Source organism: Panthera pardus, unplaced genomic scaffold, assembly GCF_024362965.1.
Source record: "Panthera pardus isolate Hobbes unplaced genomic scaffold, ASM2436296v1 HiC_scaffold_24, whole genome shotgun sequence".
Lineage (NCBI taxonomy): Eukaryota > Metazoa > Chordata > Mammalia > Carnivora > Felidae > Panthera > Panthera pardus.
Window position 1 is genome coordinate 102,796,850 of NW_026526810.1, and position 17,229 is coordinate 102,814,078.

The following is a 17,229-nucleotide window of genomic DNA, read 5'->3' on the forward strand; positions in this document are numbered from 1 at the left end:
CCCGTCTGCACAGAGTTCACTGTTTTTGATGGGGTTTTTTAATGTCCTATGAGACGTCATCTGGAATGGGACTTGCCGGGAATTCATTTTGTAAATAAGGGTAGAAAGCAGGCTATTGTTAGACGTGGTGACTCAAAGATCATCTTAAAGGATTTAGGCTTCCTCATCACCAAAAGCCAGGTGGGTTTATGTCCTTAATATTGATAGGAATAGTGAACACGATTGGTGGGAGAAGGTGAGTGGAGGGTGTATAAGCCAAAGATAGTAAACAAACCCCTAATATAATAAGTAGTCCAAACTGTTTTTTACCAGATACTGCTTAGAATGAATGGACTATCACGAATGCAAGAATTTTCCTAAGGAGGAGTAAAATGTCTTCAGTAAAAATTCAAATGGTACCACTTGCTTTTTCCCCCTGGCAGTATATCTTGGAGATCTTACTATGTCAGCAGCTGGAGACACACCTTGTTTTTTACAGCTGTGTAGTATTTCAGCAGTCCTCTATCGATGGACACTTACCATCGTTTCATGGTTATTGCTGTTACAAATGAGAGCAGCGAATATTCTCTCACGCATCTGTGCAGTCTGTGTAGAAGCACGTGTTGGGTAAATTGTTAGTAATGGAATTGCTCAAAAGTGACCTCTAGCTTCAAAATGGGAGCTGACCTTTGGCTAGAAATGTGTCAAGAGAAATGATAACAGAACAAATTTGTAAATTAGGTTTGTATCTCCATTTTGCAGGAAGGCAGACTTCAAAATTGCACTACTTGCTGCCTGCCAGATGGACTTTTTAAGTCCTCTGACGCTAAAGCCTCTGCTCCTGTTATTCTGCCCATCAGAGCTGTTCCTGGAAGGCAGCCCCTGCCACGTGGTACAGAAGCAGACTTCCCATTTGTGACAGGTGGAAAGCTGTGTCCATTTCACTTCCCTCTTGAAGGAAGGGAGAGTGAAAGGCGGAAGAAGCAGAGGGAAGAAATAAAGAGGTTGGGAAGGCTGCTGAGCAATTAATAGCATGGGTTTTGTGCAACTGATTCTTCGATCTGTGGTTAAGAAGTGTGACCACACTTCTTAAGAGGGTACCTGGCTGGTTCCGTTAGTGGAGCATGTGACTCTTGGTCTCAGAGCCGTGAGTTTGAGCCCCACACTGGGAGTAGAGATTACTTAAAAAGTTTTTTTTAAGGGTAAAGAGCACCGAGGCTAAAAAATAAAAAAAAATAAATAAATAAATAACTGCAGGCTAATTGAAGACCTAAATTCAAGACCTGCAGAAGCATTAGTGCTCGGAGTACATATTATATGTTGCCAGACAAAGTCCAGTGTCTTTACCTTGGGCCAAGGAGCCCTTCCAGATCACTGGCCTCCCCGTTCTTAACCCTTTTCCGGGCCACTGATGCTTTCCCTCCCCCTATTTGTAATGTTACTGATGAACAGAGCGGACCTTCTCTATTCTGTACTTCAGAGGCTGTCGCCATGCACTGAAGATGTTCGTAGTAACAATTCAGAAGAGGCAGCACGCATGTACTGTCAAGTAAAGCAGATTACGACAGAACTCCCGTTGAGTTTGTGTTCACTGGTACAACCAACCGGACGGAGCCCCGAAACAGATAAAAGTACCAGAGAACACGAGCCACAAGTTCATTTAATGGTGTACCAGGGAAGAGGGTGGTGGGCTGATTCCCAGAAGGTCTCTCAAATGTGTGTAAGAATTACTGCTAAGGAGTTCTAAGCCACTTTTGGTAGCTACAGGCCCAGGCCCGGGGGATGAGGGCCAGAATGGGAGAAACGGTAGGACCAGTTGAGATCAGGTAAAGAGAGTTCAGATAAACAAGCAAACTATGCTATTGGCACGCTATGGCTGGTGATATTGACATGATAAGCTGTAGGAAGGATAATTTCTCATCAGATTGGAGAAATCTATTTATATCCTGTTTCTCATTATATAATGAAAAGCTACTAATGGAGTAGCAGACAACGATATGGGTAATAGCTTACTGTCACTTGAGTTCAGGGATGACGGGTTTCTTTCATGCATGAAGTACTGAATACATTTCTTAAAATTCAGATATGGCATCAGTTTGTAGTCATATCCTAAAGAAAAATCACAGTGCAGTATTTTATTTATAGTACTATATTCTTTTATTCTTTGTGAGTGTGTGTGTGTGTGCACGCACATGTGGTACAGGTTGGGGATGAGTTATTTGAAATATACCTTAAAGAAATCTTCCCTTCAAATACAAAATCAATTTACTTCAACCTCTTACCAGTTCCCTTCCACTAGTCTTTTTTTCCCCCAAGAAAAGTGATAAAAGATCTACAAGTCATTAAAGTGGATTTTGTTGTTTTTTACCTGTCCCTTATTTTATTTCCAACTCCTGCCTAATAAGACAGCTCTCCTACCTGTCTTCATCTGGATAAGCTCATCTTATTTTTGCCTGAAATTGTTGTAAATGCCTATGTCTAGTAGATTTGGGGAAACTTGGATCTCAATGAGTAATAGCATCTCAGTTGTTTATGAGTGCCATGGATTTCTTTTGGCTTGTTTAAAGTTCAAAAGTGTCAGCAAGGTTAGCAACCCATCTGGGAATATAAACGGCATTTTCACAGGCTGGTGTTGGCTGTCTGCACAAAGACAAACTGAATTCTTAATTACCACTAAAGTAGATGCTAATGGATTTTCCTGTTTTACAGCTTTCATCTCTAACTTTACCTGTAAGTTTAAGACCCTGACAACTTAGATTCGGCTTTGCTGTTGGGTCCTCGTGTTTCTTTCTTAAGTCTCAGTGAGAGCTACAGAATCTCACAAAGGTAAAATGTATTTCTGGAAAAACATCCAAAAGCAGATACCAGATTTATTTCCGTGAAGATCAGAATCCTGTCAAAGAATGGAGGTAGTAAGTATAGCGCTGTTTGGTAATTCTTTGCTCCGCCTGAACAGGTTCTTCATCTGGACGGTGTCCCGGGGAGGGCCCCTGAGGAGCCCAGAACTGTAACCCCGGGAGGACCTCACTGCTGGAACTCCCAGGAATGCCCGGGTAGGTACTGGTAATCCTGAAGCCCTCACACCTAAGCCCTCACAGCAACACCTCATTGGTTAATGAAACCGATGCGCTAAGTACAAATAAATGCTTGCGGTGTGTTTCACTACGCTTGTAACCGGTTTAGACAAAGACCCAGAAAACGTATGAAAATACACAACCTAGCCATCCAGTCAGGAAGGAGGGTAGATGTTGCCTGTGCCCTTTGCTCTGATTGGGACTGGAATCGTGAGGAAAGCAATCTCCTGATCCCCACTCCCGCTTAATCGAGAGGGACAAGATTAAGCACACATTGTAAATACGTAAGGTATAAAAGATGGATGGGGCTGGGTTCCTGTGCCCTGACCTCCTCCGCACACAGATTGTATCACCTCCACCTGGCCCCCTAGACTAGGGAGATTAGGGTCTGTGTAGGTCTTGGGCCTCAGAGTCCATTTGGCAATGAACCATAATGACACCATTGCACCCAAAGCCACTCCTAGGATAGCTGGTTTGTGTGTGTCTGTGTTTTGTTCTGTTTTTTTGTTTTGTTTTGTTTTGTTTTGTTTTTTTTTGGTCTCAATTCACAGACGTAATTTTCTCTCCAAACGAGCTCTCACCGTGCACAGTTTTGAATCCTTTCAAAATGTATCTGCTGTGTCTTTAAATATTTGGTGTGTCGAGGGGGGCTTCGATGGCACTGCCCATAATTTAAAACCAGATTTTGCTACTTTGCATCTCAGGAGGTGCGGGGCTCACTCCCCCTGTCCCCACCCCATCTGCGGGTGGTCCCCAGCCCCGGGCCGGACGGGGTCGCGCGGCGGGAACTCGCGCGGGGGCTCGAAGCGCCGGGTGCGCTCCCACGCGGCGGGGGGGGGGGGGGGGGGGGGGCCTCTCTCAGGCCGCGCCCCCGCCCCCGCCCCCGCCCGCCCTGGCCCCGCCCCGCGCCCGCCCGCCCTCCCGGCGCGCATTGGAGCCGCGGGCTGTCGCTCCCCGCTCTCTGGGGAGGGGGCGCCGCGGGCTGCGGTCCCACTGCAGAGGGTTGTTCACTGCGGGTACGACCGAGGCTTCCCAGCCTCCTGGGCGCCCGGCCCCGCGAGCCGCCCCCTGACCTCGGCAGCAGGGTCGCCGGGGACCCCCGCGCCCTCGGTAAGTGAGGGACGGCGAGGGGGTGGCAGGGAAGGGGGTCTGGGCCAGGGTCAGGTCCTCTGGCCGCCCGCGCGGCGGGGTGGGCGCCCACAACCGGGGCCCCCGAGGTGGCCGGGGTGAGAACCGGGAGGGTCGTCCGTCCGCCCGCATCTCCAGCCAGCGGCCACCCTGGTCAGCTGTGCCCACCCGCCCTCTCCGCGTTACAGCTCGTCCTGGCAGCAGGGGTTGCGGGGACCGCTTGCCCTTCCTTACCCTCATCTGAGAGGAATGTGATTTGGGGCCCCTGGCCATTCTGTTTGTGCAGACAGCCTGAAGCTGGGCTATCTGTTCCACGCCCCCGGCACTTTCCTTTTTGAGTTCTTTATCGTGCGCTCCAGCACCTGCCACCGAGCGCGTCCAGCCGAACGAGCCGCCTTCCTCCGGAGGCAGCTTGGTGGTCCGCATCCGGCCCTGGGAGAGATTCGCAGCTTTCCTCGCAGGGGGCTCGCTCTTTTCCTCCGGGTTTCTCTGCTCAAGGGGGAAAGGGGCGTTAGACATGAGACTCGGTCAGGAAATGACAACAGGGACTTTAAGATTGCTGTGGCGGTAAGAGTACCCTGCTGGCTAAGGAGGAATCATCTGCAGACTAACACTCTTCAAAGTTTTAAGGTCTTCAGATTGTATTTTCCCCATTTCGGTTAGGTTTTTGGGGAATTTATTTCTACTGTGATATCCATTCAAGTGAGCTTCTCAGGCAGTTGTCTTTGGGCAATCCAGAGCAATTTCAAATCCTACAGTCTTAAACATGGTCTAATTTCAATATTTCTGTTAGTTATACATTCTCTGGCTGGTAAACACTCAGGTGCTGAGAACTCCGAGACAGGAGAAGACTTAAAGAGAGAGCTATAATCAGCTGTGATTCTGGAGCGTATGGAAGCATCATTTGAGGAGGGACACCTACAATGTTCATATTTTAGTTCCCGCGCTGTTCTGGGATGATCTTGTCCTTCCATCAGGGGCATCGAGTATGGAAATCCAACCTAAGGGAAAACTTAGATCATAAACTGATTTGCAGAGTTCCAGTTCCTCTTGTGGTTCATAGAATCAAGAGCTGCCCAAATAAACCTACAACGCTGAAGGATTTACATAAAAATAGTACAAGGAAAGAGTCCCCTTGCTTATTTTAGGACTTCGATCAACAAAAATTGGTACAACTTTTGTTGAGATCATCCCCTCACATCTTTGTTCGTTGGTCACGCTATTCTGTGGATTAATTTTATATTTATATGTAACCAATCAGTTTGCCAATCACATAGCTTAGCGATTATCTTTGGCTCCTTAATTAGTTCCAGAACCAAGAAAACAAAATATAAGGAATTTCAGAAGCTTGATTTTAAAATAACACGAACCCAGTCTAGTCTTGGTTCAATTATGAGTTCATGGGCTGTGTTATGGTTAAATAACCATAAGTTAAATTTAAGCAATGAAAACATTTTTGACTAGTGAATCTACTGCAGATTAGTATCTCCAAATAATTCATTTTCCTGATAAAACTCTGTTGCGCACTTTCAGAGCTTGGATTCAACCAAAGATTACCTACTAGCTGTGGAATCTCAGGCAAGTTGCTTAACTCTGTGCCTCAGTTTCTTCCTCTGCAGATAGTGATACCAGCACCTACTCACTTCGTAATGTTGTGGGGAAGATTAGAGATGTATGTAAACGTGCTTAGCCTTTCCTAAGGCACAGACGCTGCTCAATAAATGTTAGTTCTTATTATCATTCACTCTTACTGACCTTTGGCTATGTGCTCATTATGGAAAACTTTTGAACAGTAGATACTTAGGGAAAAAAATGTCAAAACCATACAACTACATTTAAGAGTGGTGAATGACAGTGATGTTAAATTTCCTGAAAGTATGTATGAAAAGTAGCAGCTCCCTGACAGAACATACATTTTTAGAACCGAAACCTTATGGTAGAATGGAAAGAACATCGGAGAGGCAAAGTCTTCAGTTCTAACTCTGGCTATGACCTTGTCTAACTGTATGGCTTTCAGCAGTCCAACCACCCACTCTGGAGCTCGATTTCTTCATCTGGCTGGGCTTGAAAAATCTCTAAGATCCTTTGCAGCTGCAGAATTCTTTACTGCATGTAATAAAAATTACCCTAGCTTGCTTATCACCTTGCCTTTCATTGTTTTGTTAATGTTTGTTTTGTTAACTTTGTTAACAAATGTTTGGAATTGAGTCATAAACATTCGTAAAGACAGCGCAATGAAAGAATTGATATCAGATTTGCAAATAATCCAAGATGAAGTTTTAAGAAAGAGAGTAGAGGAAAATAGATTCACATGGAAATCTTTTTGATATTTTAATTCTCCAGTTATTTCAGTAAGTTATTCTGTGGGAAACGTGCCTGGTAGAATCATATACGTTCGACGGAAATCTAGGAAATTGTTTTCCTAGAAAACAATAGGCTGATGGTGAAATAAAATGCCACTCTCTTTTCTCTCATCAGGTTGATCCTTAAATAAAATAAAAATCTATCCCGTAAAGGGCTTTCATGAAGAAATTAAAAAGAGGAAATTTCAAGTAATAGAGAAACTAGGAGTTGTACACTGGAGAAGCCACCTAAAATAACTGGAGTAAGACAAAAAGAGTGAATACATCTGGAAGAAATTTTACTTAGTATGGTATTTTTGCCCACTTTTTGGTCATAAAGGCCGCTAAGGAAGAAAGAATATAGTTTTCTAGAGAAAGAACGAGTGTAATGTAAAAATGGAAGCCACAGTTTCTGAAATTCAAGTCGAAAGCAAGGATGAGAAGAGACCCACAGAAGTTAGTCCTCAAGATGAGCGGCAGGAGGAAAAAGCATCAGTGCTTTGCTTCAAGAGAAGAAAGAAAGCAGCCAAAGAGATGAAGCCCAAAGCTAGCTCTAAAGCTGCTGGTGCAGCAAGAACGGGTCTCCCAGAGGCGGGAGCTTCTGATCAGCCCCAGGCCCCAGTGGGGGCCTGGGCGTCAATCAAACGTCTTGTAACGCACAGGAAAAGGTCAGAAGCTTCAAAGCAGCAAAAGCCCTTTGAGGCTAAAGTCCAACCTGAAATCAGTGCTGAGGATGCTGATCTTTCTAGGAAAAAGGCAAAATCCAGACTCAAGATTCCCTGCATAAAATTCTCAAAAGGAGAGAAAAGAAGTAATCATTCCAAAATTATAGAAGACTCCGACTGCAGCCTCAGAGTCCAGGGAGAGGCTGAACGTTTGGATACGGAAGCTCCAACCCAATCCGATGACCAGGCAACCACGCCCAAGTTGCCCCAGGATGTGAGTAAAGCTGTCTCACAGAAAGGGGGCGATGAGGTCTGTGAGCCAAACGTGAGCCACAGCACAACGGCACCTGGGGAAAAAGTGATTGCAGTAGAACTTGGGTTAGACACTGGGCATTCTGCCATTCACACAGGAACGCTAGTCATTGAACGAGATACTGAAACAACTGAGGAAAAACAACGCGTTCAACCCCAGCAAGCAAGCCCACTTGAACCTTCAGAAACACAACAGCAACTGCCGGTGGCTTCTGATGTCCCTCCCTCACCTGCAGTCCCAGATCAGCAAATTGTGGAAGAAGCCAAAAGCAATATCCTAGAAAGTGGACCAAATTGGAAACAGCACGAAAGTGGAGAGATGGTTGCTGAAGAGAGTGAGCCAAAAGATACTGAACTGAGCCAGGAATCAGAGCTTAGAGGAAATGAGGTCACTGCAGAGAAACCAAAACCAGAAGAAAGCAAAAGAATGGAGCCAATCGCTATTATTATTACAGACACTGAAATCAGTGAATTTGATGTTAAGAAATCTAAAAATGTCCCTAAGCAATTCTTAATTTCAATTGAAAATGAGCAAATAGGGGTTTTTGCTAATGATAGTGGTTTTGAGGGTAGAACTTCAGAACAATACGAAACACTCTTAAAAGAAACGGCTTCTTCTCTTGTCAAGAATGCTATTCAGTTGTCTATAGAACAGCTGATTAATGAAATGGCCTCTGATGATAATAAAATAAACAATCTTCTGCAGTGACTTAATTTCCAAATCATGGGAGGAAAAGAAAAAAAGCTTAATGCTGGCTGAATTATTTTACATACTTGCGGCATTTCTTTTTCAGTAACAAATGAGGGATTTATCATCTGTGGAATTTAAAGGTACAGTTCTGATCCAGAAGTGCTAAAGAATTACGTTTATAAAACCCTTTCTCCCCCTGAGATGTAGTCACTTCTGGATCAGAGGAAGCCCATACAGATTGCAATGCACAGTGACATACAGGGAGGTGTGAAAATGACACGTGGAGATTGGGGTACTTGGGGGAAGGAAGCTGTATTAATTGAGCACTTATGGGATGACATAAACTCTTTACTGTTCTCTGATGTCACAAAGCCTGGTTTCCCTTTGATAGTTCGATCCTGTGTATAGGTTAACATCACATTCGATTTTCAAAGCTTCCCCCCCACCCCCACAGTGCACTTTTATGTTTAAAATGGTGAAGAAGGTGAGCTATTTTTGTGAATGTGTGATTTATAGTTGTTACACTCATAGGCAGTAGTCTTACCTCAAAAAAATATTGCCTTTTCTTAGTTTCAGCAGAATGTGCGTATTTGAATTAAACATGAGTGTTTTTCTAGTCCTGCTTAAATACTGTACACAAGCCATTCACAATTTACTTCAGACAGACAAATAATTACCAAGTGCAAAGGTGTAGAAACAGGCAGGGCATCTTCGCTCTCCATCTTCTGCCTCCAGCAGACCTGTATAAATCCATTTCTGCATGGGGTCGTCTACTGAAAAGCTTAAAAACAAAACCTGAAAAGCTAAGCAACAGCAACAGCAGCAACAAAAAGTGAGATCATTGTTTTCCATCCAGGGGAAGGCACACTGCCCGAGTAACAAATTATCACAGATAACATAGGATTCATCTTGCAGGATTGCTTCTCTAGAGCCCGTATTCATCAACCTCTCCTCGAAGAGGGAACGTGAATTCAAAGCCTGCCTGGCAGTGAAAGTACTAGGAAATCATAATAACCTGGTGAAAATATTGTCCATTCTTGACCAAGAAGGAGCCAAGTACATAGTTGAATAGAAAAAGTAAAAAGTTACTGCTAAAGCACATTGAATTTTAAATGTCAGTATTCTCTCATTGTGCCTCTGTGTTGAGATACCAGTAACAAACATTTTACGTGGATTTTGAAAAATAACTTTTTCATCAGTATTTCCAGTCCAGCTAATCCCTTACAGAAAAAATGAACTTAATGTAACCATAAGGGCTTGTTTGCATTTTATTCGGTTATTTAAATCACCGATCTCATTAATAATTACCATATTTTTTGAAAAAGTAATTACATTTCAATCTTTCCTTGTGTGAAATGGCCATAATACTACAATACACTTCCCTACCTCACAGGTAAAGGTTCAAACTGTAGAGTCCCCCACTGTCTAAGGGGCGGCATTACTCTGAAAGTGGATGAAGTATGAAGAGCTCTCCATTTGAGTTGTAAGGTATTTGTTAAAGAATATTTGTACATTCTTGGGGAAAAGAGTGTACATTGGATGATTGTAAATGATCTAGGTGACTTCCAGCATTATTACGTATAGAAAGTATGTGCTAATTTGTCCTATAGAACCTTCTTTGTTTCTTGCTGTGAGTACATCTTGAGACCTCTGGCAGAAAAACCTAATCTGACTTTGGAACTGAACCAAATAATGGATATTATTAGCAAGATTCTTTCCTGAGGTGCAAAATTATCCCCCCAGACTTTCCTACCTTCATGCCTATAACCTTGGGACCAGAAACCCACAAAAATCCTTCAATTTAGCAATGTGAGCGTGGATTTTCAAAACACATGACCCAAGAAATGAATTTCTTTTAGTGTACAATTTTTAAACATTTAAAAAAGACTGCTAAGTCATTCTCCCTAAAACTACTCTTTTTCATTCACTCTCTGTGGTGCTAATGGACTTGGATGGCTACCAGCAAATACCAGATCATATTTAAAAGTGAACAATTGTCAAAAACCTGATCAAAGTTGGTGCATTTTAACTGTTTTGAAGAATCCTGTCTTCACTTACTGCCAGAATGGCTCAAGCCAATATACTTGCATTGTAAACTTTTTAGTAATCTCTCATGAATGAGCACAGAGCACAGCACTTACCAGTGATTGAAAATATTTTGGAAGGCTTAAGCATATTTATTTGGGAGTTTTAAAAACAGATACAAGATAAATATGTGTAATTATTTTTGTTAAAATAGCACTTTCTCTAGTCCTAGGTTTCTACTTTTTTTTTTCCACTATGGTTTGATATATATTTTTGGTTAGAATGTATTATAATTGATTGTTTCTGTGGTAAGATGTGTAACTCCACTTGCATTCATCTTAATTGGTTTTTCCTTAATCTTTCCTACTCAGAATATCTGGGGAGTTAAATAAGTAGGATTCCAGTTTGAAAAAGGAATCCAGAAATTAATTGGTCTCCATCTAAATATACCTGCCACATGGCCAAATCCTATTAAAAGGAATTCTAAGGTGATCCAAACTGTATTGTTGTAGACACAAGCAGGAGTCACATAACTTGGAAGTCTCTTATAAAATATGTTTCATTTCAATAGTGTTTATTTTAAGCAATTCGACTTTATATGCGAGACATTAAATGAATTTAAGTAGGTTCCTATTCAATTCATATCCATTTGACATGATTAAAATGATCATTTAAAAGGCAATTCAATGACACTACATTAATTTTCACTTAAACGTGCTGTGGTATAAATGCTGCTTTTAATGAACACTTATTAATTAGTTGGGATTCAGTTTGTCTTTGAGTTTAGGATTTTACAAGGTGGGTTGGTTTATTGGATGCTTGTTAATTTTTTCGGCAAATTATCTTCCCCCTTCTAAGAGTCCAGTATTATTCACTTCGCTTTACAACCCAGTGAATATGAAAACCCTCTTCTATTTTCTCTAGCACTATTCACTTAACATTTTCTCAAAGTACTTTATAGGGTATAAAAATAGTACTGGGTAATATCTAAGTGAAGGTAGCAGAAAACAAAAGAACTTTCAAACAGAAATTATGTTCCCTGCCTCCTCCTCCACCTCAAAGAATAATAAGCATGTGGCACAAATGGAGTTCTTCAGAAAAGCTGTCTGCATAATTTTCTTTCAAGGCAATTTCAAGGCATTTGACAGCACGAAGTTTGTGATGATCTTAATTGGTCTACTATTTAGTGGAGTCTAAGAAACTCTGATTTATTTCTGAGAGATTATCTTATTTCACGAGTATCTGTGAAAAGCCTTACTGCTAAAGTCCATTAGTCATGGGAGGGCACCAGTCAAATCTGGCTTTTGCATGCAATCCAGAGTTAACTTCATAAATGTTTAACTTCAAGTTGCCTTATTTTTTATAGTTATGAGTTCATTTGTGGGGGTGGGGGCTTTCCAGCAGAATTTTTAAAATAATTGTTAGGCTTTAGAACCCCATTGTTTGGAAAGATCCTTTTAATCTCAACTTTATTCAGATATGTAAAGTCTTTCTAATTTCATCTGATACTCAATACATCAGGGGTTGACTTTTCTGCCTGCCATTTCTGAAAAAAAATTTTTTTTAAGTCCTCATTTATGGTTTCAGGTTCTTTAGGTTCAAATTCCTATGATGTTTCATCCTGTAACATAAAGTTTCTTATTATGCAGAATTCAATCAATAGTACATTTTATGATACATTTTTGAAAAAAAGTTCTTGCAATCCTTATTTAGTTACAAAAATTAAACAGAAGGAAGCTCCATGAAATTTAGATGTCCTGATTAAATTCAGTTTGGTTCAACATGTGTTGGGTATAACATATGCCCAACACTGTTTGGTGAAGAAGACGGGCTCCCAGCCCTTCAAGAGCTCAAGCCAGGCAACAGCAACCACAGGAACTGGGGCAGGGATTAGGGCAAAGAGCCACAGGCAATGCAGCACCGTGAGTGCCATAGAGGGGAGAATAAAGAGACACTGGTTAACTTGCCCAGTGTGGGGAGGCGGTCATCTAAATACAGGGACAGTTTGAAAGCATTCAGTTCCTAAATAGTTACACAGTTATATTCATTATGATTTGTGAACAGGTGCAGAAAAAAGCCTGCATAATGTTACATATTTATAGTAGTTCTTTGTCTGTAAAAATGTTAAGTGGATGAGCTATTATGAAAGTAAAAGTTCCATTTTGTATTTCTCATTAAAATTAGTACTATAGGACTGTGGATCAGATGCTAATATTAAAGAAATACTCTGTAGAAAAAAGGTTTTAACCTGAATTAATATATGTACTGACTATTAATATAGAATAAATGTTATATTGGCTCATGTTTATTTTATTTACCTAAATCTTTTAAGAGAAATGTGGTATATTATATTTATTTCCTAAAAGTATAAAGATCACACTGATGAAAACTATTGAGTTAACATTACCAAGAGTTCTACTTTGCTAGTTGGGTGTTGGACAGATTTTACAATGATCTGCCCAAAAGAGCTCACCTGCAGGGGCTCCTTGGTGGCTCACAGTTGGTTAAGCGGTTAAGCGCCTGACTCTTGGTTTCAGCTCAGGTCATGATCTCACAGTTCATGTGTTCGAGCCCTGTATCAGGCTCCGTGCTGATAGTGTGGAACCTGCTTGGGATTTTCTCACTCTCTGACCCTTCCCTGCTCATGTGTTCTATAAATAAGGAAACGATCAAACAGACTTAAAGAAGATTCCACCTACAGCAAAGAGAAACACAAACACCTCAAACTTGAATTCAATATCAGCGAACTATCCATCTAAAGGGCATTTCTGACTTTGATGCCATCTATAAATTTGGCAAAAAGTCCACTTGTTTTCACCATCTCCTGCTATACTCATTAGTTGTTTTTCTACATTATATTAACCTAATAATTGTTAGTAATCTTTATGGTTTTCCAAATAATTAAGCAATCTTGATATGAAAATGCTTAAATTATTCAGATGTTGCTGCTAAAGCTGGGTGTTTCACAAGTTCTGTGTTTACAGACACTGATTTTATTTCCCTAACATTGACAACCCTGTTTTTCTTAAGCACAGCACAATGGTAATAATTGGACTTCTATTACAGATTGTCTTTTCTAAATCTCAGGACCAGTTTAAAGTCGATTGTGTCTGGGGCACCTGGCTGGCTCAGTCAGTAGAGCATGTGACTCTTGATCTCAGGGCTGTGAGTTTGAGTCCCACGTTGGGTGTAGAGGTTACTTAAAAAAGAAAATAGAGTGGATAGCGTCCTAAAACCAAAATGTGTGCCAAAGTAAAATGTCTTACTAGTGAACAGACCCCGTATATAGGGTATTTCTGCAGGATTTAAAAATTCTTATTAAATCACAATTCTGTTGTAAAAGAAAGATACACCACCTTTTGCAAGACTTGTTTTCACAGGCAATCCTGTGAATCGTTTTTTAGACCCACCATTACTGCTGAAGTCTGGAGTGAGTTCCTACTTTCCCCACCCTCCCCCCGAGAAGCTTGAGATCATGAGGGGTTGAGTTTCTGAGAGTGAGTACAGACAGTCCCCAACTTAGGTTGTTCAACTAATGATTTTTTTACTTCATTGGGACAGTGAGGGCCAAGGGCCTTTTTCTTTTTTTTTTAAGTAGGCTTCACACCCGACATGGAGCCCAACACGGGGCTTTGAACTCATGATCCTGCAGTCAAGAGTTGGACGCTTGGCCAATTGAGCCACCCAGGTGCCCTGATTTTTTGACTTCATGATCGTGTGAAAGCGTTCAGTAGAAACCATGCTTGGAAGTTTGCATTTCGATCTTTCCTAGACTAACACTAGTGTGATACTCTGGCAGCAGCCACAATTCACATTCAACCATGTGATCATGAGGGTCAATAACTGATACACTCAAACCATTCTGTACCCATACAACCATTGTTTTTCACCTTCAGTACAGTATTCAATACATTACATGAAGTATTCAGTACTTTATTATAAAATAGGCTTTCTGTTAGATGATTTTTCCAAAGTAGGCTAATGTAAGAGTTCTGAGCTATGTTTAAGGTAGCCAGGCTAAGCTCTGCTGTTCGGTGGGTTAAGTGTATTAAATGCATTTTCAACTTACGATGTTTTCAATTTACAATGGGTTTATTAGGACGTAACCCCGCCATAGACTGAGGAAGATTCTATGCGTTTGTACATGAGCACACTACACATCCTCAGAAAATCCTCAGCAAAGCTGGGCACAGGTGCCATGAATAATTAAAGACAACCTAGGTAAGTGGAGAATGGTGTGGTGGCTCCCAGACTAGAAAAGTCCCAAACTGAAACTCGTCTCTGTAGGGGCGCCTGGGTGGCTCAGTCGGTTGAGCGGCCAGCTCTTGGTTCTGGCTTAGGTCATGATCTCAGGGTTGTGGGATCAACCCCTGTGTTGAGCTCCACACTGACAGTGCAGAACCTGCTTGGGATTCCCTCTCTCCCTCTCTGCCCTTCCCCCACTTATGCGCTCATGCACTCTCTCAAAATAAACTTAAAAAAAAAATTGTCTCTGTAAATTCCAGCTCATAACAGCAATGGTGGTGGTGTTCAACAGTTTCTGCACATTAGCAAGACAAGATGCACTTTCCCTGTTGACTCATTTTGTGCCTAAACTCAGATCGGACTTTCAGCCTTGATTTTTTTATTGCAGTGCAATTATGGGGCAAGGATTCAGCTTTTCACAGCTCTACTTGTGGCCGTGAAACCCAGACCTTCCACTTCTGCACTCGGGGAGATGGGGAACACAGGGTGACACAAAAAGCAGATGGCGTCATTTGTATACTTGTACTCGAATCCTTTATTCCCAAATCCCTCCTGTGACATCCATACCTTCAGGACACAGGAAGTTCTAGTCAGTATGCCTACAAGTGGGTCTCCGGGCCACATCTGTGATGATCAGTCAGTCACAACTACTGCAGCTACAGGCATGCACCCTCAGATCAATCAGATAGCCTCATATACAAATTACAATGCACAGCTTCCATGTGGAACAACCATTTATGGCATAAAAATGTAGAATATTGACTATTTAAAGACATCATCCCAAACCGTAGTATTTCCATCCTCCTGATCAGAACTAGTTAGAACTTATCCTTGTACTCTGGGTAAGGCTGAGATGTACAGAATGCCAAAACAATAGGTCACCACGCAATTCCAGTGAAAAAAGTCACTAGGCTAAGCTAGGACGTTCGATGGGTTAGGTGTATTAAATGTATTTTATAATCTTCTATCCAGATATGCCACAAACAGCCTTATCGGCAATTTCACTGATTTCATAGTGAATTTGCTTAGAATTATCGTTTTAGTTTTATGGGTTTCTTCTATACCCTGAATGTCTGGCTGATGTGTTTTTTTCTGATCTGCGGAGGTTTAACAGTGAATAATAATCATTATATACAGTAAAATCCACTCTGTGCACAGTTCTACAGATTTTGACAAGCATATAGTTGTGTCACCTAGGGAGTCTTTTTTTCTTATTCTGATTTCATTATTTTTTTATACCACATGTGTATTTTAGTTTAATTTCCTGACTGCATAAGTGGAAACTGCTACTTGCTGCAGACACTCAAAATAAGGGCTTCTTAAACCCTATGTTTAAACCAGGAAGGAAAAGCAAGGCTGTCATGCACGGCTGTGCAAACTGCACAGCTCAACTGCAGTCATGGCAGGGAGTGGCGCCCCCTAGCGTCTATTGTGCATGATCATGGCCATACGTGGTGGCTCTGAATATAGCCACCAGTTTGAGAGATCTGCAAAACTGTGATGGTGTTAACAGTGAAACAGGAGATGTTTAAAATAAAAAAGGAGGCTTCCATTTATATGCCTTTCCTCCCACATTTTAAAAGATTGTGATGGAAAGAGAAGACGAGAACCACTGAGCTCATAGCACCAGACTTTGCACATATGTGTAAGAAGGGCGATGTTGCAAAATGAGAAACAGTCCAGTTAAAAAAAAACAAAAAACAAAAAACTTGGAGACTGCTGGATTCTCTGGTCTGCATTTTAAAACCTTTTCTCTTACCTTTTTAAATGTTATGTCCTTCTTCTAAAGAACCACCATAGATTCTTTGGATGTTTCTCCCTACAAGGCACTTAGAACAACAAAAAAATTTCCTTAATTAGATATTTACCTACATATGGTTTGGACTAAGTACCATATGGCTCCCACTACAGAAAAATGTGGCAAGGCTAAACTCACAAGACCTCATTCTTCCAGGGCCTATTTGGTCCGCAGGAATCTAACATGGACCTTCCAGAAATTCAGACAGACCAAACAAGGAGTAACAGCTACAGCTGACGACGGCCTCCTTCTTAGGCCCTCTTCCCACACAAGCCCCTCCCACAGTTCCCAGGAGAGCAAGGACCAGTTCAGGTGTGCAGACAACCCTCCCCAAGGTCCTGCTATTCCTTCAGATTTCTGGCGTGAAAGGACACCATAGTTGTCTAATAGCTTAGAGGAAGATACTTTATTATTTTGATACAATATCACCAAGTTGTTTCAATGAAAAAAGTTTCAACACCGTCTAAACGATGAAAGATAGTTTATCTGAGAGGAGGGGGGTTCATTCTCCAAATTGGCTACTCAGCTGTAAAATGAATTTAAGAGAAGCATTTAGTGATTAGATACAAAGTTCTAGGGTAATAATAACAACACTGCAAGCTGAAATGATGGAGGGAAAAAGAGGGCACACTGCACTCACTCAGCATTGGAAGGCAAAAAGAGTTGAAGGCAAAAGAACTCTATTAAAGAAGGTCTCAGTTTACTCAGAAAATGGAACTGGTTGGAAGGAAGGGAGGGAAGAAAGGTAATAAACACCCGCTTAGGGGTGCCTGGCTGGCTCTGTCGGAAGAGATGTGACTTGATCTGGTGGTCATGAGTTCCAGCCTCACGCTGGGTGTAGAGATTACTTAAAATAAACAAAACAAAAAACCCCACCAACTTAGAAAATCAGTTGTTGAACCATAGTTAAAAAGGCAATTCCAGGGGTGCCTGGGTGGTGGCTCAGGCGGTTGAGCGTCTAACTTTGGCT

General features: G+C 41.7%; 1 protein-coding gene across 3 annotated transcripts; it reads left to right on the forward strand.

The window, feature by feature from the left end:
- Positions 1 to 2,329: 2,329 nt before the first annotated feature.
- Positions 2,330 to 12,524, forward strand: AKAP5 (A-kinase anchoring protein 5). Of its 3 annotated transcripts, XM_019451581.2 has the most exons (3): positions 2,330 to 2,805; positions 2,936 to 3,032; positions 6,660 to 12,524. In XM_019451581.2, the coding sequence occupies exon 3, from the start codon at positions 6,920 to 6,922 to the stop codon at positions 8,207 to 8,209; it is 1,290 nt and encodes a 429-aa protein (XP_019307126.1). In that variant the 5' UTR covers positions 2,330 to 2,805; positions 2,936 to 3,032; positions 6,660 to 6,919; the 3' UTR covers positions 8,210 to 12,524. The 3 variants fall into 3 exon arrangements, with proteins under 3 accessions (XP_019307126.1, XP_019307125.1, XP_019307124.1); XM_019451580.2 differs by having other exon boundaries at positions 2,330 to 3,032; XM_019451579.2 differs by lacking the exons at positions 2,330 to 2,805; positions 2,936 to 3,032 and adding an exon at positions 3,955 to 4,163.
- The last annotated feature ends 4,705 nt before the right edge of the window (positions 12,525 to 17,229 follow it).

Bases quoted from the DNA above. Each gene is read 5' to 3' on its own strand.
- AKAP5 (XM_019451580.2), top strand. From the start codon at position 6,920: ATGGAAGCCACAGTTTCTGAAATTCAAGTCGAAAGCAAGGATGAGAAG.